At 47.7% G+C, this 23,790-nt stretch overlaps 1 protein-coding gene across 1 annotated transcript; it reads right to left on the reverse strand.

Moving 5' to 3' along the window:
• Window positions 1–409: 409 nt before the first annotated feature.
• On the reverse strand, window positions 410–21,800 carry LOC133359449 (uncharacterized). The gene is made up of 4 exons (XM_061577858.1): window positions 21,348–21,800; window positions 19,396–19,457; window positions 5,661–7,078; window positions 410–678 (listed from the first exon to the last, which is right to left on the reverse strand). Exons 1-4 carry the CDS (start codon window positions 21,764–21,766, stop codon window positions 436–438), a joined length of 2,142 nt encoding a protein of 713 aa, XP_061433842.1. The 5' UTR covers window positions 21,767–21,800; the 3' UTR covers window positions 410–435.
• Between the last annotated feature and the right edge of the window lie 1,990 nt (window positions 21,801–23,790).

Raw genomic sequence — 23,790 nt, forward strand, 5'->3', positions numbered from 1 at the left:
ATTCCACGAGCTCTCTCCGCCCTCGCAATTGACTCTCCCCTGGCTTCTCTCATCTCTCTTCTTTCTCTTCCCATCCCATCACTTCCCATCACTTCCCCTCTCTCCCATCTAGATTGAAAACTCATTTATTTAGAACTGCTTTACGTGTTAGTTTGCTGTTATTCCCCCGCACCTCCGATTAGCGTGGTTGGCTACGTACAAAAGAAGTTCAACATCCAGACAGACATCTCTGCCCCTCTTCCCCTCTCTCCAATCTCCTTTCTCTCATCTCTCTCCTTTCTCTTCCATCTCTTCACCTGCACTCGGCCACCATCATGCTCTCGTAGAAGATAAGTGACCACTCTTATTCTTCCCCATCTCTCTGTTTCCCCCAATCCTTCCCATCTCTCCCCCACCCCCTTCTCTCCCATCTCACTCCCCCTGTATCTCTGTCCCCTATCTACACCCGCATTCGGCCACAATCATTCCCTCGTAGCGGTAGCGGTAGGTGACCTTGCCGGCCGGGTCCAGGTACAGGATGGAGATGGCCTCAAGTCGTGTGGGCACGCAGCAGGGCCGCATGACCGCTTCGGGCCGCCGCGTGTGAAGGAGTGCGCGCACGATCGCGTGCTTCGTGGGCGTCACGTGGTCCATGAGCGGAAACGAGCAGTTGCCCACGCAGTCGTACGCCTCGTACTCCTGCGTGTGGGGGGGGGGGTGTGAGGCCAGAGGGTTTGAGACTGATCAAAGAAGACTTTCTTGGGTGAATGTACTGGGACAGTCTTCGTATTACGAACATAATTCACAGCACTCCTTGTGCTCCTGTGTGGAGGAGAGGGGCAGGGGCAGAGGGTGGTTTGAGCCTATGGGTCAAAGAAGGGCTGTTTCTGGTGTGAATGTGTATACGGGACAGTCACCGACTTACGAACTATAATTCGTGCAGTCTTACGCCTCGTACTCCTGTGTGTGCGGGGAGGGGAGGCGCGTGGAGGGGGAGGATGGTGAGGGGGGAGAGGTGGAGGTTTTAAGACTACGGGTCAAGGAAGGGCTGTCTGGTTAATGTGGGTGCATGTGTATATGTACGTGTGTGTGTGTGTAAAGCAACTCCATACCTCCTCGGTGGTGCCGGACTGTAACGCTGTGGTGAGCAATGCCACGGAGGGAAGGCCAATTTCGAAATCAGCCTTTCCCCTCATGGCGCTTGTCGCCACCACAACAGCAGCCAATTGGGGGCTCTGGATGGGTGCGAGGGGCTGGTAACCCCTCCATAAATTTAATTACCACAAAACCAGGTGAAAAATATCGAGCTAAGCTTGTGCCGTAGGCCCCGGGGTGGGGGGGGGCACGTCACCCTACACTGATTGGGGTTTATTAGCAATAAATCGGCATTTTGCGACCCCCACTGCCACTGTGTAACATAGTATTACGTGCCAGGGACTCTATGAGATGATAGGGCAATAGTCTGAGTCCATAATTGGCAATTAGTAACGGCAAAGCAGTTATAAGTGACTCAGATTTGTGCGCAGTTGCGTATACAGTACACGACTTTCCTGAAGTCATCAACACCTTCAGCGAGCGCAATGCCGATCACACACAGTTCGAATTCGACCCTCGATCGATGGCTGCGCCATCGCAGCACACGCGTCGAATAAAAAGCAAGGGACAAGTCGCTACTTCCTAACACCTATCATTTTTCATTGCTGGAGGGGTTGCCCCCCATACCTGAAAATCCTGCCTCCGCCATTGCCCGGGGGGGCAGGCGTCTATTCCGTCTCCCAGCCAAATCAAATTTGGCGGAGCCAGGAGACTGAATCCTTGCCCTCGGGATTTCAACAGAAACAACACAAAGCCACTGCCAGTGGCCACGTGGAATTTTCAAACGCTCACTGCGGAGGAGGGGTTGCCACTCCTCTGTTGGGAGCTGGACCAGTGCCGCTTGGATCTCTGCAGAATTTAGGAGCTCCAGTGGACTGGCTCTGGCTCCAGCCACCATGAGGAGTAGACAGTCTTCTACTCAGGGCAGGAGACTTCCAAACAACAAGGAGTTGCCCTTCTGAACAAAAAACATGAAGGGGGTGTAGGAGCCTGACGGTGAGGTGTGTGAAGCTGCAAGCCCCAGGCAACTGTGGGCTCGCCTTCTCAACAACAAGGAGTGGTGGTGGTAGTTACTTATGCCATGACTGAAGATGAATATCATTGGAGGGATGCAGGCAAGGCCGATGAGTCAAATGTCTTTTATGACTTCCTGGCACAGGTGCTAGTTCAAGTGGCCCCTCGGGATAAAGTCATTCTGTTGGGTGACTTTAATGCCCGAGTGGGTCATGATGCTGGCACCTGGTCTGGAGTGACTGGAACGCATGGGCCAGATCAGCTTAATAACAACGGTAGGAAGCTGCTAGACTTTTGTGCAGCCCATGGGCTTGTAATTACCAACACGCTGTTTTGGTATCGGCGCCTCTATACAACATCATGGATGCATGCCGGGTCCAAGCAAGAATATCTGTTGGGCAATATAGTGGGAGAACAGTGGATTCAGGCCCATGTCCTTGACACCAGCACCTACCGTGGAGCTGATCTGCCAACTGATCATCGGCTTGTCATTTGTAAGTTGCGCCTGCCATTCTTCCACTCCAGTGGGTGGATATCCAAGATCCCATTCAAACTCAGTGGCCTGATCTCAGCTGATGAAAGTTACAAGTGAGAATTTCATCATCGCTTGCAGCTGGGGTTGGCATCATCCCCCACTCTTCCTGATGTCGAGGGAAAATGGGCAAGGCTTAGGACTGTGGCTCATGCAGCTGTAATGGCTGCTTTGGGTACGCATTCCAGACCTCCCAAGAGACCCTGGCTGACAGACGAGGTGTTCAAGCTGGCTGAGAAAAAGCAACAGGCCCACTCTCATCGGCTACAGAATTCCACATCGGAGAATGAGGAGGCTTACCGCAGCCTTCGCTCGGAGGTTCGGAGAGCCGTGAGGCGCTGCAAGGATGGGTGGTGGTCGCGGGTTGCTCAGGAGAGAGTCTGCCTCAATGGCCCGCGATCACAAATCGCTCTTTAATTCCATAAAAAAGTAACCTGTAGCGCCACACCTATTACCATCATTAGGGGAAATAATGGTGATCCAATCTCCGACCCCCAGGAACAGGTTTGCAGATTTTCTGAGCATTTATGTGAGGTCCTGGTTTGAGGGAAAGTCCCTAAGCCTGGAAAACAACATGGGACAAAGTGGGGATGACCCTGCCGAGACTGCTGTGCCTCAAATATTAGAAGAAGAATTCACCACCTGAGAGTGGCTAGCTGAGGTGCCATCTGTTGAGGAAGTACTGAAGGCGATCCAGAGTCGTAGACCAGGAAAGGCACCGGGCAGAGATGATCTCCCAAGCGAAATGCTGATGGAGGGTGGCGTTTGTGCACAGACTGCCCTATATGACATCATAACAACAGTCTGGCCCACTGGATAGGTTCTGCAGGATTGGAAGGATGCCCTGGTGTCCCCCTCTTTAAGAAGGTTCCCCTCTTTAAGAAGGGGGACCACACAGACTGTAACAACTACAGGGGCATCTCACTCCTCAGTGTGCCGGGAAAGGTCCTGGCAAGGATTATTCAACATCACCATGCTAGGCACGCTGAGGAGACGCTTGCGGAGCCCAAATGTGGTTTCAGGAAAGGGCGGGCCTGCACAGATGCCATATTTTCTGTCCATCTGCTACAGCAGAGGTGTAGGGAATTCCAACAAGACCGACATCTCTGCTTTATTGACCTGGTCAATGCCTATGATACCATCAGTAGGCCTGGGCTCTGGATTGTTCTTCGTGATTTCGGAGTCCCTGACCCTCTGCTCACGATCATTAAGGACCTTCATTATGGTGAGTGGGCCCGGGTATAACTACGTGGCCGGGAGTCGGAGCCAGTCCCTTGTACACCTTGGGGTGCGACAGGGATGTCCTATGGCTCCCAGATTATTTCACATCTATTTCGACCACGTAGTTCGTGAAGCCTTCAATAGCTGTACCGGAGGAATTTCCATCTGATCGATGCCCAGGTGCGGTCAAGGGATGGCTCCCTATTGCTCAACCATGTTATGTATGCCGATGATCTGGTAATTGCTGCTCACTCAGAGGAGGAGTTGGAGGCACTGCTGCTGAACCTAGAGCTTGCCACTAAGAGGTGGGGCCTTATAATCAGCCCCACCAAAACTAAGCTCTCCACCCCCACAACTCCCAATTGGTGATAGAGCAGTTGTGAAGAGAGTCGAGGGTTTCCCATACCTGGGCAGTGTGCTCATGAACGGCTCCGGTTTAACAGCAGAGGTCTCACTCAGAATCAGTCGAGCGGCATTATCTTTTCATTGGTTGCGTAACGCTGTTTTGAAGCTACCTGGTCTGTCGCAGCTGACCTGCCTACGATCCATCCTGGGTTTAACCAGGCTGGATTGTGTGAGGAGCTCACAAATCCTTGAAAGATCTGAACAAAGTCCCATTGGTGAGCTCCTCCGGCAGGCAAGGCTGCGTTGGCTGGGACATGTAGCCCACACGCCCAGCCACCGCATGCCTAAACAGCTTTTGTTTGGCCGGATCGAGGGAGCTAAACGTGTGTGGTACGGGCTAGAGAAGAGGTGGAGGAATGTGGTACAGTGGAGCTGAGTGGACTTGCCGATGACTGGTACCAGCGGTGTCAAGATCTGCCTCTATGGAGGAGGCTCATGAAGGACGCGACTGGGCAGTTGGAGGCAGTCGCCCTCCAACAACAACGGAAGGCGGAGGAGTGATGCTCACAATAACAATCGGAGTGCCGGGTTGCTAAAGCACAGCAAGTTGGCACAGTAGAGGGCACAGGTGGTGCATCAGCCACTCGTCTCAGTCAGTCGCCCTGTGGCATCTGGGTCTGCCCCGTGACCTGCCAGTGGGCGTTCGACACTTCACGTGGCCTCAACGTGCACATAGCATGGCACAAGCATCATGGTGACATCATCGCCAATTAGTGGCGAATGGCGGTTGTTGTTGTGTATGTGGAGGTGATGAGGGAGGTGGGGGTGAGCAGTAGTTGTCGCGGTTAGTGACCTGCGCTACGAACCCGGCGACCCGAGTTCGATTCCCACTCATGGTCACCGACACCCGTTAACGAATACCTAGATCGACGAGTACCTGGTACGGTGTGTAGTAAGCTATGTCATCTTCTTGGTTCTTTCGGTAAAGTCATCACGTAGAAGGGAAGTAATAAAATAATACAAATAAAACATAATAAAATAATTCTCACGACGTTTCGGCCACAACGCAAGCAGCCGTCCTCAGGTGAAGACCATGTCTGTCGGGGAGACAGCGTCTGACAGACCTGGTCTTCACCTGATGACGGCTGCTTGCGTTGTGGCCGAAACGTCGTGAGAATTATTTTATTATCTTTTTTTTATTACTTCCCTTCTACGTGACTTTACCGAAAGAACCAAGAAGGTGAATCCCTGCAGTCACGAAAGCTTTAAATCGAAAGCTATGCCACTTGAGAGATAAAGGCGACCAGGCATGGTGCTCGCCACCCTACCCCCTCGTGTGCTGTTCCCGCCTCCATAGGTGCTGCTACTCGCTACTAAGAGCACTTGCCCCAACGGTCTGTTTAGGCTACACGGGGGATCTTTGTCTTTGGAGGTGACGGGAGGTGTACGCGCGCTTATCGTGGTGGGGGTGAACCTGTGGGGCGATGATCCACGTGTTCCAGCCGATGTCCTTGAAGCTGACCCTGAGCGGCACCTTTCTGCAGTAGACGGAGCCTCGTCCTCGCCTCTGACCGATGGCCGCAACTCCCCCTGCTCCTCCTGCCGGTGCTGTCGCCGCGTGGCGTCGGGCACGGCCGGGCAGAGGAGCAGTGGGGAGAGCGTCGACTGCGTTCATCGCGCTCTCCCTCGCGGGCTCTCTCCTCTCCTCGCCGCCTCTCCTCCTCGTCGTCGTTGTCATCGCGCTCCCCGTTAGCCTGCCCCTCTCTCTACTACTGCTACTGCCGGACTTGTACCTCCTCATCCCTCTCGCGGTCTCCCTGCCACCAACATCTTTCATCTCCCTCCTGGTGCTCCCCTTGCGCTTCGCTCCGCCTCCTCCTCCTCCACCGGTCTTCTGTCCCGTGCTCTCTCCCGGTCTGCGCTCCCCACTGATCCCCCTCCCGATCTCCTCTCCCAATGCTCGGCTCGCCCTTGACACTCTCCCCCTGCTGCTGCTGCTGCTCTCTCGCCCACCCAGGGCAATGATCTCCTGATGGCCAATCATCTCGTGCACCTCCTGTCGACGGCGGCCGTGATGGCGACGGCCTCGCATACGACGATGTTTGTTTTGTCGAAGGTGGTGGTGATGGTGACGTCTCCTCTCGTCGTCAGAAAATACGATTAAGAGAGCCTCGGCCTTGAGCTTCGAGGCGACGATGTTGAGGATGTGGCCCCCGCCGAAGGGGTTCATGTCAGGGTTTTTTATTACAGTGACGTCGCTGCTGCGGCCAATGCTGTTGAGGAGGCCACTCGTTACACTGATGTTACTCATGCTGCTGCTACTGTTGTGGCTGTTTTTGGTATTATTGCTGTTGTTGTGGCTGTTATTCCTGCTGAACGTGTTGTGTTTGGTATTGTTATTATTGCTGTTGTGGGTATTGTTAATGTTATTATTGCTGCTGTTGCTATTCTTGTTGATGCTGCTGAACGTGTTGTTGGTATTATTATTGTTGCTGCTGCTGTTGTTGTTGAAGGCGTCGACGCGGCCGCCGCTGTCTCCTCTACCGTCTCCTCCGCCGTCTCCGTATGCCACGTGCACGCGCAGCCTCTGAGCGCCCATCCCGTCACGAGACCAGCCGCGCACGACTGACGTCACGTCGAACGTCACGAACAACGCTTTCTCCTCGGGCTCCCCCCCGCCCTCCGCTGCAACCCCCTCTCTTCCGGGGACGAGGTCTAGGGAGGGGTCATCCCCGGTCACGCTCACGCAACTAGCACCGCCTGGCAGCACGCGTGGCAGCCTCAGCTCGGCCGAGGCGATAAGCTCGTGACGTCGCACGTAGGAGATGTTGAAGAGCAGCGAGAGGAGGGGAGGCGTCGGGTTTGAGCCAAAGTCGTCGACGGTGATCACTTCTGCATGAGGAAGAGAGAGGAAGGAGGGAGTAGGAATATGAGAAGGGGGAGAAGGTGGAGGAAGGGGGGGAGGGAGGGAGGGAGGAGGAATATAACATCCCATATCACAGTAATTGTGGGACTACACAATCCAATGGATGTCTGAGGCAGTTCCAAGCCTGGATAAATAAAGAGGATGGACAGGCGATAGGTATCCAGGAGGTCGTGGGTTCGATCCCGAAAAACGACGTTGATAATATTTGGAGTTTGCATGTTCTCCCCGTGGTTACGTAGATTTTTTACCTCCATATTTAGAAACATGCGTTGAGAGTATTTGGCGGCTATACATTTCGATATGAGAAGCCACTTTGTTGAGTTATCATTTGTGGCCAGGTCGCTTCTGAAAAAAAGAGCCATATAGCTCAGTGGGGCTTTCTTAGTAAAACAACAAAAATTTGTTTAGTTTACATCGATACTTCAGTGGTGAAGGAAAAAAACCCACTAAAGGAATCCAGTGCCAGCATACACTGGGAGTGTCATGCTGCCAGCTATGGCTGCAAGTTTGGTCGTACATGTTATGTATATCGTTTATTGTTAAATTTGAATCTCTGTTCCCATGATTACTGTTGTTACATTGTTTTTTCGCTTTATTTTGGTGATTTCGAAAACATGGTTAAGCCATGTTTCTTGCGGAAGTGCGGAGTTGGCCTGATTACTTTAATATAAATTGTCTTATGGTTGTTATCGTTTGACTTGCATCACACTGGGATTTTTGCACACAGCGTTGTAATGGTGGGTTTTTTCTGGATGATTTGCTGGTTTATCGAGGATGTTTCTGTTGCGCGTAGTCGCTTCAAGATGTTCTCTGTTCATATTTTGTTTGTTGCGGTTGCACCCGACTCAAGAGCCGCATGGCTCACAGGGCTTACCTAATAAATGAAACTTGAACTTTAAACGACCACAGAAGAAGAAGGATACCGACTCGGACGTCACACGGGTTAACAAAGGTCGAAATTACCTACGACACCATCAGGTACAACAAAGCAGCCAGATATCTGAAACAGCGAAGGGGCTGAGAATGGCCAACAAGGGGATTGTAGTCAGGGACGTGGAATGTGAGAACGCTGCGGGCAACATGAAAGATACCAAGCTACGGCCTCCTCGGACTGGCAGAAATGAGTTGTACAGGAGTGGGGGGGAGTTCATTGGGGGGTGAAGTGATCTGGTCGGGGGAAGACAAATTGCACATCCGAGGAGTTATAGTTCTTATTGGGTACAAAAGCCAATGCATTATTGGATATGGATTCAGACCGGTTAGTCCAAGGGTAATTGTCGAAGAGATCTAATGGACAACCCCTAAATTTGTCTGTCATCCATATATATGCACCAACATCAGATAGCACTGAAGAGGATATTTGATAGTTCTGCTATATGCCAGAGAGCAAGTTTAAGGAACTTCCTAGGAAACGATAAGATAATTGTGGGAGACTGGATCGCAAACATTGTAAAGGATAGCACCAGGATTGGAACGCATCGTGTGAATGGTGTGGATGTGGAGAAAGACATGAAAGAGGCGAGAAACTGATGGACTTTGCTTAAAAACATGACTTGCTCGTACAATGAATCATCGATTACCCAGCGCGTGATTATCCATCTTTCAACATCCTGGCGGTCCCGGGCCGAAATCGGCAAAAACGCTCCAAAGGTTGTAAGCGGTCCGGCGATCGGCACCATGTACGTGACATAAAAGTAGCTACGGTTCTCAGTGTGCTTGATTTAAGTGTTAAATATTATATACAGTACATTATACACTACATACATACTAAAAGAAAATACTGCACCGCATGCAGATCCTTCGAGATTGGCAGTGGTAAGTACGGTACAAATCTTAATTTTGGAGCTTTCGTGACTGCAGGAATTACTCTTTGGTTCTTTCGGTAAAGTCACGTATAAAGATAAAATAATAAATTAGACAGAGCAGAACATCTTGTGTTCTGCTCTGTGTCTCCGTTCCTCGTGTTTTGTGTTTTGTCTCTCTTTGGAATTTTCACACTTAAATTCTAACTTAGCAATCTTTGAAATACGTAATCGACCAGGCTATGCGTTAATTGTGTGTTGACCGACTCTCTGTGTTGCATTACATTACATTTCCATATTTTGCTAGGTTAGTTAATTTAATGTGTCTCTCTCCCGTTCTCCTAATTTTCAAGCTTGCTTACTTTACCACCTGTCGTCCTACCCATTGACATGCTAATTGTTTCTCTAACCCCCTCCCTCTCTCTGGTCCCGCCCCCTCTCTATTTAAGGCCTCGTTACAGAGACGTTCTCTCTCTGTGTGCCTATGTGTTGCTCTCTCTCTCTATGTATCTTGGTGATATCTGTCTGCTTATATGTCTGTCTATAGTTTTATTGGTTAGATTTTTGTTGCTATTTCATTTATACCTGATGATGATTGCTTGTGTTGCAATCGAAACGTATGCTATTATTTAATTTATTATATTATCTTTATACGTGATTTTACCAAAAGAACCAAAGAGTACGGTACAAATCTTGACTGAAAGCTTTCGTGACTGCAGGAATTCATATTCTTTGGGTCTTTCGGTAAAGTCACTTAGGTTCAAAGAAAATAAAAAACTACAACGTTTCGATCGTAACAAATGCGTTCGTCATCAGGAACAAAGAAGAGGGGGACAGCTGCAGAGGCAGACTGTTTTAAAGGTTTAAATGGGTGTAGCCCAAGGGTAATAAACGAAATTCGCGGGGCTAGTGATGTCAATGTGAGAAATTAGCATGTAAATGTAAGATCGGAGAGAGGCCTGCACGAGGGCGTGGAGGTGGCTATGTTACTGTGAGAGATTAGCATGTAAATGTAAGATCGGAGAGCGACCTCTACGACTCAGGGCACGGAAGTGGCTATGTTACTGTGAGAAATTAGCATGTAAATGTAAGATCGGAGGGCGACCTCCACGACTCAGGGCACGGAAGTGGCTATGTTACTGTGAGAGATGAGCATGTTAATGGAAGATCGGAGAGTGGCATCCACGAGGGCGCGAAGGTGGCTATGTTACTGTGAGAAATTAGCATGTAAATGTAAGATCGGAGGGCGACCTCCACGACTCAGGGCACGGAGGTGGCTATGTTACTGTGAGAGATTAGCATGTACATGTAAGATCGGAGGGCGACCTCCACGACTCAGGGCACGGAAGTGGCTATGTTACTGTGAGAGATTAGCATGTTAATGGAAGATCGGAGAGCGGCCTGGACGAGGGCGCGAAGGTGGCTATGTTACTGTGAGAGATGAGCATGTTAATGGAAGATCGCAAAGCAGCAATGTCGAGCTCGGCTGTGTTAGTGGGAAATTTAACCTATTAATGTAAATTCAGAGAGCCGAAAATAACAACATCGGAAAGTAGTAGGATGGGAACATCACAGCCAGTTATGAATTAAACTGGTTGATAACGTCCTTCCAATTATTGCTCAGTTTTACCCATCTTCTCGATTGAAGTTGTGTCTGTATATGTGGATGGCTTCATGAACAAATCTTTGTTGATAGCCAGTGGGTTTGCAGAGTACCTTTATCTTAGAGAAATACATTTCGTGTGAGCCCACCGCATTACATAAATGATCAGCCACGTCCGAGGTCTTGGTCCTACCGTGTTTCAGATCTGCCTTGTGCTCACGAACACGGTCTGAGACATGTCACTTAGTTTCCCCAATGTAACTACTGCCGCAGCTTAGTTTGTAGACGCCGAGGTATTGTATGTCAGGGATCACATCCTTCACAGATGGGATCAGATCACGAATTTCATGTACTGTGTTAAATCGAACCTGGATCTTGTGGTTGCTCATGATTTTGGAGATATTTTTGGTAACCCCTACCTATGTAAGGCAAGGTGATGGTTTTGATTGGGTCCTCACATGCTTCTTTCCCAACGGTTGGGGTGATAGCTTTATGGATTGTGTAGCCTGAATATCCATTCATCTTGAGAGCTTGGTGTACGTGTTCCAGTTCACTGGCTAGGTGATAACGGTTGGAAATACATCAAGCTCTGGTGTATATTTTTGATGGAGGAATTCTGGGCAGGATGGTGGTGGGAGTCAGGTTTTAGATATGCATCCATATGGGTGGCTTTCCTGTCGACAGTGTCCCATTGAGCCATATGTTCTCCTTTCGATTAAAACATCAACGAATGGTAGCTTGCCATCATTTTCCACATCCATGGTGAATTTGATGGCTGGGTGTATGGATTTGATGAGGTTGAGGAATTGGTTCAGAGCTGGTCGGCCATGTGGCCAGATGACGAACGTGTCATCTACGTACCTTTTCCACAAGGACGGACATAGAATGGATACCTGGATGGCATCTGTCTCAAATTTTTCCATGAAAACATTGTCTACAACTGGAGATAAGAGAGAACCCATTGGGGTACCTTCAACTTGTTTGTAGAAATTTCCATTCCAAGTGAAGTAAGTGTTGGTGAGGCAGTGTCTCTCTTGGTGAGGCAGTGTCTCACCAGCGCCGGTACATCAGGATTCAGTCCTTGTTGGACCAAGTCTTCAATGATTGCAATGGTGTCAGGCACAGGAACTTTGGTAAACAAAGAGACTACATCGAAACTAACGAGCAAATCATCTGGAGATAGTGAGATGTCCTTAATTAACGATATCAAGTGAGCTGAGTTAAGTACAGCTGAGGTGGTCTTACCAGTGAATGGCTGTAAGGTATCAGACAGAAATCGAGCCAGTTTGTAGGAGGGTGAATCAATAGTGGAGACAATAGAACGAAGGAGTGTACTCTCTTCATGGATTTTTGGTAAGCCAAACAATCTGGGTGGTCTAGCGGCAGAGGGGTTTAAGGAAAACCGCTTGGTTCGATTAAAGATGTCGAATTGGTGATGATATTGTTGGTTTTCGTAACGAGACTCTTGATGGGATCTCTTTTAATTTTTATATAGCTACCATCATTAAGTAGGTCCTGAATTTTGTTATTGTATGTGGTTTTGTCCACAATGACTGTGGCATTGCCCTTGTCGGCTGAGAGGATGACTATGTCATCTCTCTTTTTAAATTGGGAAAGCTCAAAGCGCTCATCCTCACTGATGCTGCTAATAGATGTCTTAGCGTTTTTGAGGATTGCAGCAATTTCCGATCTTGCCACGTCTGCAGTAACGTGTCCCAAACCCGTAAGGGTTACGTCAACCTGGGTAATGATATCATCAACTGGTATGTGTTTAGGTGTGACTGCGAAATTCAGCCCTTTAGCTATAACTGATTTTAGGCTGTCGGAAATTGGACTGTTACTCTGATAACAACCTTGTCAACGTCTAACTTTTGAACGTGTGGATCTGGCTTCTTCTTGGAAAGGAGGTTGAACTTGGAAATCAGGTTATCTTTGCATTTAGCTGACATTGAGGCGGCTTAAGAGGTTGTCATGTTATCTACATGTTCATAATCAGATGTCGACATTTTTTCCATCAATGTTAAGTGTGATTTCAGGAGAGTCGTGTCTAAATTATCTAGTTCAAATCGGAGCAATATTATTCTCTCTGAGATTATGGCTAAGCCGGCCCTGAACAAGATCCGTTTAGCATTGGGAGAAGTGACAGCAGCAGATGTCAGTGTAAAGGCGATCGGTATTATCTTAGTGTCGCTCCATCTCTTCAGGAATGTGAGCGACTCGAAGTTTGTTAAAAGATCTAATAGTTGTGTAGAAACCCTCCCCGTCGAGGCGATTAAAACTTGACTTAAAGTTTTCGTGACTACAGGACGGTACAGTAAATACAGTAACTTTTTGTCTAATTGTATGTTTTTGCAAATTTCATAAGTGAACAAATTAAAAACACTAAAGGACATATAACAACACCTAAAAACATGTGCCGTACAGGAATGTGCAAAAATAAGCTTTTTAAATTACCGTGATTACTGAATATCTGGCGTTTTTTATCCAGTGCCCCCCCCACTCAAGCCACGGAATAATTATCCGATGATCTACTGTATGTGATACTAAGTAAAACAAAGACTGTAGGAAATGGATATGGATGGAAAACAAACGAATATGATAGATCTGGTAATGATCCACAGCAGACACTGGAAGCATCGGTTCGACTAGGACCGAAAATCAAAGGAGCGATGCGTCATTGGACCACATCATCTTGGTAAACAATGCAACCTACGACTAAAACTGAACATTACGGCGGAACCTCCGGGTCCCATATGCCCCCAGCTCTCCCATAAACTGCTTTGTGACTTCATCTTAATGTCTGTTGAAGGCGAACGATACGGCAATCTATTCCTCTCGACGAGCTCGACACGATGCGCTAATCAAAGTTTTATTTTTTCTGCGCATTCGTCCTCGCTGTGCTTGGACGACATGACAACAGAATGATCCGCGCCAGGTGGGTCGTGGCTTTTATGTGCACAGTGGGATGGAGTCGCCAAAAATAAGTAAATTACGCAATATGAGAAGAAGAGGAACGTTGAGGCACTCCAGAACGAGGCAGACAAGGAGGAAATATGAAGAGGAAATATCCGAGTAGAATAAGGAGGGTGAAAAATAGAACACCTTAGCATAGATAGCAAGGCATTGGCACTGACGAAGATAGTGGAGGCAAGCAGTAGAAGCAAACTATACCATTAGTATAGTCGTAAAATCTAAAAGAAAGGGCATAACTGAGAAAACCTGTAACCTAGCACAAGAAAACCGCCTGAAGATAAAGTAATCGGATGAGATGGCAACTAAGTACAAAAAGCTATGCAATGCAGAAATGACATCTGCAAGAAAGGATATTTAAGATTGGCTGTAAAAGCAATGTAACAACATCGAATACCACGCTGGAGAATAGAAGACCAGGGAGTTGTACACACTATTCTAGAGCACAAATAAACTCAAAGATTAAACTACTATATTTTTTTTTACCAGGCAAGGCCCCACTGAGTATGTAGCTCTTTCAGATGCGACTTGACCACAATCGATAGCTCAACTTAGTGGGGTTATCATTTGGAATTTTGTAGCTGCCAAATACTCTAAATATAGAGGGAAAAGCGGAGGACCTGGAGAAAAATTCCACGCGACCGCGGGGAGGGAGACATGCAAGCTCCAAATTTACAGCAAGTGTCGGGGTCGAAATTGAACATACGACCTCCTGTATACTAGGCGATGCACGGGCATAATATGACTTTGAAACCCCCCGCCCACCTACGCATTTCCCAGAACTATGCTAAATTCCTCTGGATATGCAAATTCTATTGTCAAGGCGCTCTTCTTCCCCCTCCAACCCAGCTTAAATATACGCTCCAAGCTTGGTGGTGTTTCATTCTTCACCTGAGGACGGCTGCTTGCGTTGTAGCCGAAACGTCGTGAGAATTATTTTATTATGTTTTATTTCTATTATTTTATTATTTCCCTTCTACGTGACTTTACCGAAAGAACCATAAAGATGAATCCCTGCAGTCACGAAAGCTTTAAATCGAAGTTTAGGCGAGGTAATTCACATCTCCAAGCCACCGTGGTGCCCTGACGCCAAATAGGAAGTGGGAACCAAGGCAAACAGCGATAAAAGGCCATTCGATCTTCTTTCCCTCGGTCGCTTCGGGGTGGATTCATTGACATGCTAATTTCTTTGCTCCAGCAGCTGCCCCAGGAGACCCACCTCTCTCTCTGCCCCCCCCCCTCATTCTATTTAAGGCCTCGACACAGAGGCATTGGGTCTCTGTGTGTCTATGTTGTGTGTCTCTCTCTGTGTGTCTATGTTGTCTCTGCTTGTGTGTCTCTCTCAAATTTAGTTCTACCTGATGACGGTTGCTTGTGTTGCAATCGAAACGTCGTATTCTATTATTCATTTTATTTTTACGTGACTTTACCGAAAGAAACAAAGAGCAATTTCTGCAGTCACGAATGCTTAAAATCAAATTACAACTCTTACAACTCGGGTTCTATGGCTAGGTGTCTATCTGTTCGCTATGTGCGTGCACGTTAGTGTAGCGAACGGGCCAGCCAGCACACACAGTCTGACCCGCGATATCAGGCTCCACTCAACCGACGAACGAGGAGTGACGAGCAAAGACGAAGAGACACGGGACTCCAGGCCGATCCCCACAACGGACCCCGATCACCGTACCACTCGTCGTGCCACTCATTGACATGCTAATTTCTCTAACCCCTCCCTCTCTCTCTGCCCCCGCCCCCTCTCTCTATTTAAGGCCTCGACACAAGAGGCGTTGCTTTCTCTGTGTGCCTATGTTTGTTCTCTCTCTATGTATCTCTGTGATATCTGTCTGCTTATATGTCTGTCTATATGTTTCTGGTTCTGTGTTTTATCTCTCTCTCAAATTTAGCATTCTCAGAAAGAACGTAATCAACCAGGTAGGGTGTTGACTGTTATGTTATCTCTGTTGTATTACATTCCATTTCTAAGTATACTAGTGTCTTGCCTCACGGCAGATGGGGAGCGTATGTTAACAGGAAGTTCCTGTTTTTTTATGCTAATGTTGGTCACGTGACCAGGAAGTGCCGATGTCAGATTTCCACTGTACCACGCGGGCGTCAGCCATTACACAGATAAGTCAAGATGGCGGCACGCATCGCATCTCAGTGAGACCACAGCCGCACTTATCCATTGTGGGAGCTTAAGAAGCCGAAACGTCGTGAGAATTATTTTATTATGTTTTATTTCTATTATTTTATTATTTCCCTTCTACGTGACTTTACCGAAAGAACCATAAAGATGAATCCCTGCAGTCACGAAAGCTTTAAATCGAAGTTTAGGCGAGGTAATTCACATCTCCAAGCCACCGTGGTGCCCTGACGCCAAATAGGAAGTGGGAACCAAGGCAAACAGCGATAAAAGGCCATTCGATCTTCTTTCCCTCGGTCGCTTCGGGGTGGATTCATTGACATGCTAATTTCTCTGCTCCAGCAGCTGCCCCAGGAGACCCACCTCTCTCTCTGCCCCCCCCCCCCTTTCTATTTAAGGCCTCGACACAGAGGCATTGGGTCTCTGTGTGTCTATGTTGTGTGTGTCTCTCTCTGTGTGTCTATGTTGTCTCTGCTTGTGTGTCTCTCTCAAATTTAGTTCTACCTGATGGCGGTTGCTTGTGTTGCAATCGAAACGTCGTATTCTATTATTTAATTTATTTTCTTTCTACGTGACTTTACCGAAATAAACAAAGAGCAATTCCTGCAGTCACGAAAGCTTAAAATCAAGTTACAACCCTTACAACTCGGGTTCTATGGCTAGGTGTCTATCTGTTCACTAGGTGCGTCCGCGTTAGTGTAGCGAACTGGCCAGCCAGCACACACAGTCTGACCCGCGATATCAGGCTCCACTCAACCGACGGACGAGGAGTGACGAGCAAAGACGAAGAGACACGGGACTCCAGGCCGATCCCCACAACGGACCCCGATCACCGTACCACTCGTCGTGCCACTCATTGACATGCTAATTTCTCTAACCCCTCCCTCTCTCTCTGCCCCCGCCCCCCTCTCTCTATTTAAGGCCTCGACACAAGAGGCGTTGCTTTCTCTGTGTGCCTATGTTTGTTCTCTCTCTATGTATCTCTGTGATATCTGTCTGCTTATATGTCTGTCTATATGTTTCTGGTTCTGTGTTTTATCTCTCTCTCAAATTTAGCATTCTCAGAAAGAACGTAATCAACCAGGTAGGGTGTTGACTGTTATGTTATCTCTGTTGTATTACATTCCATTTCTAAGTATACTAGTGTCTTGCCTCACGGCAGATGGGGAGCGTATGTTAACAGGAAGTTCCTGTTTTTTTATGCTAATGTTGGTCACGTGACCAGGAAGTGACGATGTCAGATTTCCACTGTACCACGCGGGCGTCAGCCATTACACAGATAAGTCAAGATGGCGGCACGCATCGCATCTCAGTGAGACCACAGCCGCACTTATCCATTGTGGGAGCTTAAGAAGCATTATCTGTAAGTTGTTTATATTCCTCTAATATTGGAAATGCTGTTGTAATGTTGGAATGACCGTTATAGCAATGTAAATGCCTTTATGGTGCCGTTAAGTTGTTGTAGTAAATACGAGGCCTAGTTAGTAACGAAGCCTGTGACTTTCCTTATTGTGGATGTTACTTGTGATTTAGTAGGTCGAGTCAGACTTGTGCCTATGTTGCGATCCTGAGAGTGATGACGAAGTATCTCATCCACAGTTTAGTGTTAAGTGTAATGCTGTACATTTGGGGTGCAGTGGGATGAATACACTGTGCCTGTATGCAACGCATCAGCTTGTGCCTTTGTCTAGTTGTTCAGGGGTAATGTGGGCGCCTGGTCCTTCCAGGATCTATTGTTATCTGAGACAATGTTCTGATGCTGTGGTGTTCATTGTGTGGGTGTTTCCGAATTATAACAGATGCTGTATCTGTGTTTTCTCACCAGTTTTACCTGTTGCAATCAATAAATGACGATCGGAGTTGGACGGTCATCCTGGCTTCGAGGGTTTATTGAACACATGGTTGTCTACTCGACTAGCGGTGCAACGCAGCGCACAGCGAGGCCGAGATAACTAGATTTGTGTTTCTATTTCATTTATACCTGATGATGATTGCTTGTGTTGCAATCGAAACGTCGTATGCTAGTATTTAATTTATTATTTTATCTTTATACGTGACTTTACCGAAAGAACCAAAGAGTCATTCCGGCAGTCACGAAAGCTCCAAATTAAGATTGACCCCGATCCCCATTTATTTCCCTGGGCGCGAGCTCGCCCCGCCCTTGACCACGCCCTTGGCTACGCCCCCTGCTGTATCCAGTAAGGAGCCCCCCGGCTCCCAGTCACGTGTCCCTCCATTACCCGGCGCTCAGAAGGACTTGTAAATTCTAGATTTGAAGCTTTCGTGACTGCAAGGATTCATACTCTTATTTCTTTCGGTAAAGTCACGTAGGTAAAAAATGAAATTAAAATTAATAAAACTAAAACAATAAAATCACGACGTTTCGGAGGCAACACAAGTTTCCGTCATCAGGTGGGACCGTCACAGCCAGATTTGCTGCATCAAGATGACGGAGACTTGTGTTGCCTCCGAAACGTCGGGATTTTATTGTTTTAGTTTTATTAATTTTAATTTAACTTTTTTACCTACGTGACTTTACCGAAAGAACTAAGAGTATAGGACTTGTGAAATAATGGCTGGCGCTAACCATAGAGTGACAGCATTTCATGTCACTACACTTGTGACAATACCCAAGAAAGGAGATCTCACCGATTGTAAAATTACCGAACCATCGGACTAATGAGCCACATGGGCAATATACTAATGACAGTACTAATCCATCAATTGAAGGCGCAGACTGAGGATTATTTAGCGGATGAACAGGAAGGGTTTAGGAAAGACCGGCCATACAATACACCAAATCTTGATTCTAGGGCTTATATCAGAGAAAGAATAACGTGGGCAACAAGGACTCACACAGATTCTGCAGGATATATACGGTAAAGGTCAAAGTCAGCAGTAAAGTTTGGACAGGAAATAGGAGAATAGATCCCAACAACAATAAGTATGAGAAGGGAGAGCCGCTTTCACCAAACAACTTGGTCACATACTTGGAAAGAGTGATGGATGCAATTCTGGGCAACGACAAACGGGAATACCCATGCAAGGAGAAAGAATACATAACCTGAGATTCGCGGACGACATAGATCTGATGGAAGAAAGCTGCTTAGCACTGCAGGAAGGTGGTCATACGCTGAATAAGTCAAGAAAGGATGCAGGACTGAGGATTGACGTGGAAAACACGAAGATAGTGTTCGGAAGGGAGGACATTGCGAAATAATAATAGAAAGCAGCAAGATTGTGACTGTTAGGGAATTTGTATAGTTGGGAAGTCTACTGACATGGGACATCGACTATACGAAAGACAGAGCGAAGATTGCAAAGGCAAAAGGAGTAATGGCAGGATTCAATACCATCTGGGGAAGCAGTGTAGTATATAGTAGTGTATAGTGTCGCGTATAGTAGTGTCGTATATAGTGGTGTATAGTAGTGTAGTGAATAGTGTAATGTATTGTAGTGTAGTATATAGTAGTACTGTATATAGTGTAGTGTATAGTATACAGTAGTGTAGTATATAGCAGTGTAGTAGTGTCGTGTATAGTGTAGTATATAGCAGTGTATTATATAGTAGTGTAGTATATAGTGTAATATATAGTGTAATATATAGCAGTGTATAGTAGTGTATAGTAATATGTATGTTGAACTTCTTTTGCACCTGAATGTAGCCAGCCATGCTAATCGGAGGTGCGGGGGAAGGACAAACACATTAAAACAATAACACGAAACGGTTCGAAAGAAGTGAGTGATGTGCTGCGATTTGCTCACCCTCTGTTCTGAAACTCCTCACGGTGTTTGCGGATGGAATAGCGGAGCGATCAGAGAGGAATCTACAGCAACATCAACACCATCAGCAGGGGCATCAACATCAGCAGCAGTATGAACATCATTAGAGGCAGCAGAATCATCAACAGCATCATCATTGTCATCAGCACCCATCTTCATAACCGCCACCTTCAAAACCACCACCATCACCAAAGCATTCACCATCATCACCACCATCACCAATGCATTCACCATCACCACCACCAACACCACCTTCATAACCACCACCTTCAACAATGCATTTGCCATCATCAACACCATCAACAACGCATTTTCATCATTACCACATCAACCAAAACATCACCACCACTATCACCACTTTCATAACCACCACCTTCAGAACCACCATCATCATCACCACCATCACCAATGCATTCATCATCACCACCACCACCCCTTTCATCACAACCAGCCTTCATAACCACTATCTTCAGAACCACCACTATCACCACTACCAACACATTCACCACCACCACCTTCAGCACTACCACTATCATCACCACCACCACCTTTAGATCCACCATCACCAACGCATAAGACTGGCTCGCGGCCTGGTTTACCACTGTCCATTTAAGTGGCACAATCCCCAGAGCCTGAGAAGGGAGTGCAAGTCGTCGCCCTGCTGAAACATAGAAAGCCAGAAGATCAGGCCTCACGTTACAGGCCCATCTCACTGCTGTCAACGGTACACACATTGATAGAGCACACTCTGCTCGCAGATTTGAGCCACGCCTTCCCGTCGAACAAGCCGGCTTTCGACCTGCCAGAAACTGCTGTGAGCAGGTCCCTTCCCTCACCAGCTCAATCGAAGCTGGATTCCAGTGAAAGCAAAAAACCGGTACCGCCATGACAACCGCTCATCCGTCTATGACACCGTCCAGAGACGGTGGACTCCTACTCAGGGCAGTGCGCATTATCAAGGTGCCGTTCAACACTGAATCTGCTGAACTTGATGCTCAGCAACCGAAACTTCTGGGTACACCTTTCCCGGAAACACAAGCCGTACAAAAACAGTCAATAATGGCTTACTCAGGGATCAATACTGGCTCTGATCCTGTTAAACATCTTCACAAGCGACCTGCCAAAGACATCATCCCGCAAATTTGTCTATGCGGACCACGTAGCAATGGCTACTCAGGGAAGAAACCTGAAGTCCATTAGTGACACACGGGAGATGTGTCCGTATTAGAAGACTACTTGCAAAGGTGGAGGCTATGGCTGAATCCATCCAAAACGACTGTCTCAATCCACCATCTCAATAACCATGACATAAAGGCAAAGTTGGAAGCGACTTTCTGTGATAATCCTGTCAAAATGAGCTATATCCCAAGCACTTAGACGTAACATTAGACAGAAGCCTCATTCAAAAAGTAAATTGAAAAAGTGTGCGAAAAAACTAAAAGCAAACTGGCCGGTACAACGTGGGGACCCACCGACAAAACCCTCCGCACGGCCATCCTCGCACTCGCGTGCTCCAGTGCTGGGTACTGAGCGCCGGTCTGCGCAAAGTAATTTAACATCTAGATCAACAAAACTTACGGTGTTCCATCAACCGCTTCAGAACAACAACTGGCCACTGCGCACACCTCCTCTACAAGTGGAGAATTAAGGACAACCAACCCACAGTGTGATTGCGGGTACCCGAACCAGACAATGGACCACATCGCGAAGAACTGCATCCTACGCCGCTGTCCAGTATTAGTCGCACAACTCCCAAAGCTATCGCCATGGCTCGACTTAAACATGGACGTGTGATTTGCACATACTTGCCATACGCTAGAGAGAGAGACGACTTTTCACACCGCCACTACCTTCCTCACCACTACCATCACCAGCGCATTCACCACCATCACCTTCATAACCACCACCTTCATCACTACCACCATCATCGTCACCTGTTGTAGAGTTGAAGCATGAAGCGCCTTTCCATCAACAGACCCGGGTCACCACTAGCAAAGTCATCATCATCATAAGCATCATCATTGGCGCCATCATCATCAACATTGATATCATCATCATCATCATCACGTAATGATGATGTGGATGTTGATGTTATTGGTGGCGATGATGATGATGATGTGGATAATGTTGACGTTAATGTTGATGGTCTTTGTGATGGAGTTGTCGATGTTGATGATGTTGATGACGACGACGCTGTTTGAGTGAACATCGCGGCTTCCGTCGATGTTGTCGACGACTGCGACGACGATAACGTCGACGGTGAGGGTGACGTCACAGGCCGCCGTGACGTCACAATAGCCAGAGGTCCCCCACGTGCGCACAGCAGCGCCAGAAGGAGGAGGAGGAGATTCATAACGGCCAGGTCCTCGGTAAAGCTCAGCTCACCTTCACCCTCCCTCACGTCACCCACCCCACCTCACCTTACCCCCCCTCACCCCACCTCACCCACCACCCCACTTTCTCCCTAGACCCCGCAGATTCAGAAAGTTCCAAGGAATTTCTTTCCCAGAAATGTCACAAACAATAAAATCGTTAATAATGTTTTACTTTTGGGTTAGATCGTGTAAATTATATGAATGTGTCGTAGTTAAACCCATCACCACCACCCGACACAACCAATATAGTAAGCGGGTTTGTCTCACGTAACACAGACCTTGCACAATTGGTTTACTCCTTCAGCACTAACCGGTTGTGGTGTTGTGTTGGAGAGTTAAACCCCACACAGCAACAAACATTGAGAATCTTCTAGACTGGAAAAGTATCCCAGTTTCGATGCCTGGGCTCTGCTTTCAAGATGTCAGGTTCAATTCCAGGTTGTGAGGTTGCGAGTCAGGCGTTGATTTTGGCTTGGTTGAAGTTCAATCCACACCCAAAGTTACCCCAGGTTTGTATCCAGAGAAGTGTCACGTTGTACTGTGAAAACAAGGAAAGCTTCTCCCAAGTTAGAGCGGGCGGACAATCCTCAATAGACTCCAAACTTGGGCTCCAGAGAAGTCCAAAAAGGCAGCGTGCAGACGTTTTCACTTCATTCCGAACACACCACACTGGGCAGCCCGTCCCCGGGTTGGACTCCTGGTGATATTCCAGACGCTAGGTGCCGAGACAACCCCAGGTTCGATCCCGTTGTGAGGCGGGAACTTCACGTGCAGACGTAGGGGATTGTGGTAACCCAGGCGTTCCAGTCCAGAAGGGAGGTTGAGTGTGTGTGCGTGTCTCTGTGCGTGCATCTGTGCCTGTCGTGTCTCTGTGTTTGTGTGTGCTGTCTATGAGTTCAAGTGGTTAGCTGTGTGTGTGCGTGTCGCTGCTTGCATCTGTATCTGTCGTGTACATGTGTGTGTGTGCATGTGTGTGCGTTATGGTTTCAAGTGGTTATCTGTGTGTGTGTGTCTCTGTCTGTGCATCTGTATCTGTCGTGTCTCTGTGTGTGCGTGTTGGCTATGGTCTCATGCGTACATCTAAGCGCTTTGTGTACATACCTTGTGCGTCTGCGTCTCTGCACGTGTCTGTGTCTCTGTAGGCATTTGCGTATCCTTACATGCGAATGTGTGCCTGTGTGTTTCGCTGTGTCTTTATGCCGACGCTGCGCCAGTATTGTATCGGTACGCGTGTTTACGTGTGTGTGTCTGTATGTATGTATGTGCGTCTCTGTGGACTTAACTTTCTCGGTGTGTTTCTCTCTCTCTGTGTGTGTGTCTCTGCGTCTTTCTCTGTGTCTCACGCTCTCTCTTTACTCTCCCCGTGTCTCTCTCTCTTTCCACTCTATCTCGCTCTCCCTCCCTCGCCCTCTCTACCCCTCCCCACTCTAGATTTCTCAGTGAACACGGGGATAGATTGACAGCAAGAACCTTTATCATTCACACTCGCGTACGCCGTACACAAAGGCAAAGATCATCTGTATAGCCTTTAGCAGACTGTTGGGGCAAGTATTGTTAGTTGGGATACAGCAGTGGCTAGGAGATGTTAACTACCTCGTCTGGTATACAGGAGGTTGTGGGTTCGATCCCGACCCTGACGCCTCTTGTATATTTGGAGGTTGCGTGTCTCTCTTCCCGTGGTCCACCAGTTTTTCTCCCCACATTTAAAATCGACACGCTTTTAGAGTATTTGGCTGCTATACGTTGCCACGTGAAAAGCCACTTCGTTGACCTATCATTTGTGTTAGCCAGGTGACTTCTGAAAAAAACCGAATTGCTCAGTGGGCCTTACCTGGCAAAGTAAAACATTGTTTAGTTGAGTATATAACATCAGCGCTGGGGAGAAAAATGCAGCCGGGCGTTGTTGCTGCCCACCCACCCCGTCGTGTACTGTGCCGTTCTTCATTTAGAAATATGCGTTGAGATGATTTCGATTATTTGGCTGATATAAATTGCCACGTGA

Source organism: Lethenteron reissneri, chromosome 65, assembly GCF_015708825.2.
Source record: "Lethenteron reissneri isolate LAM-NWPU_2019-01 chromosome 65, ASM1570882v1, whole genome shotgun sequence".
In the NCBI taxonomy this organism is placed as follows: Eukaryota; Metazoa; Chordata; class Hyperoartia; order Petromyzontiformes; family Petromyzontidae; genus Lethenteron; species Lethenteron reissneri.

What these genes read in the sequence shown, in the direction of transcription:
- LOC133359449 (XM_061577858.1), bottom strand. Translation starts at nt 21,766, where the DNA reads ATGAATCTCCTCCTCCTCCTTCTGGCGCTGCTGTGCGCACGTGGGGGA. An exon ending in ATGCTTCAACTCTACAACAG is followed by an intron (nt 19,458 to 21,347) that starts GTGACGATGATG and finishes ATGTTGCTGTAG; the next exon opens with ATTCCTCTCTGATCGCTCCG. An exon ending in GAGGAGTTTCAGAACAGAGG is followed by an intron (nt 7,079 to 19,395) that starts GTGAGCAAATCG and finishes TTCCTCATGCAG; the next exon opens with AAGTGATCACCGTCGACGAC.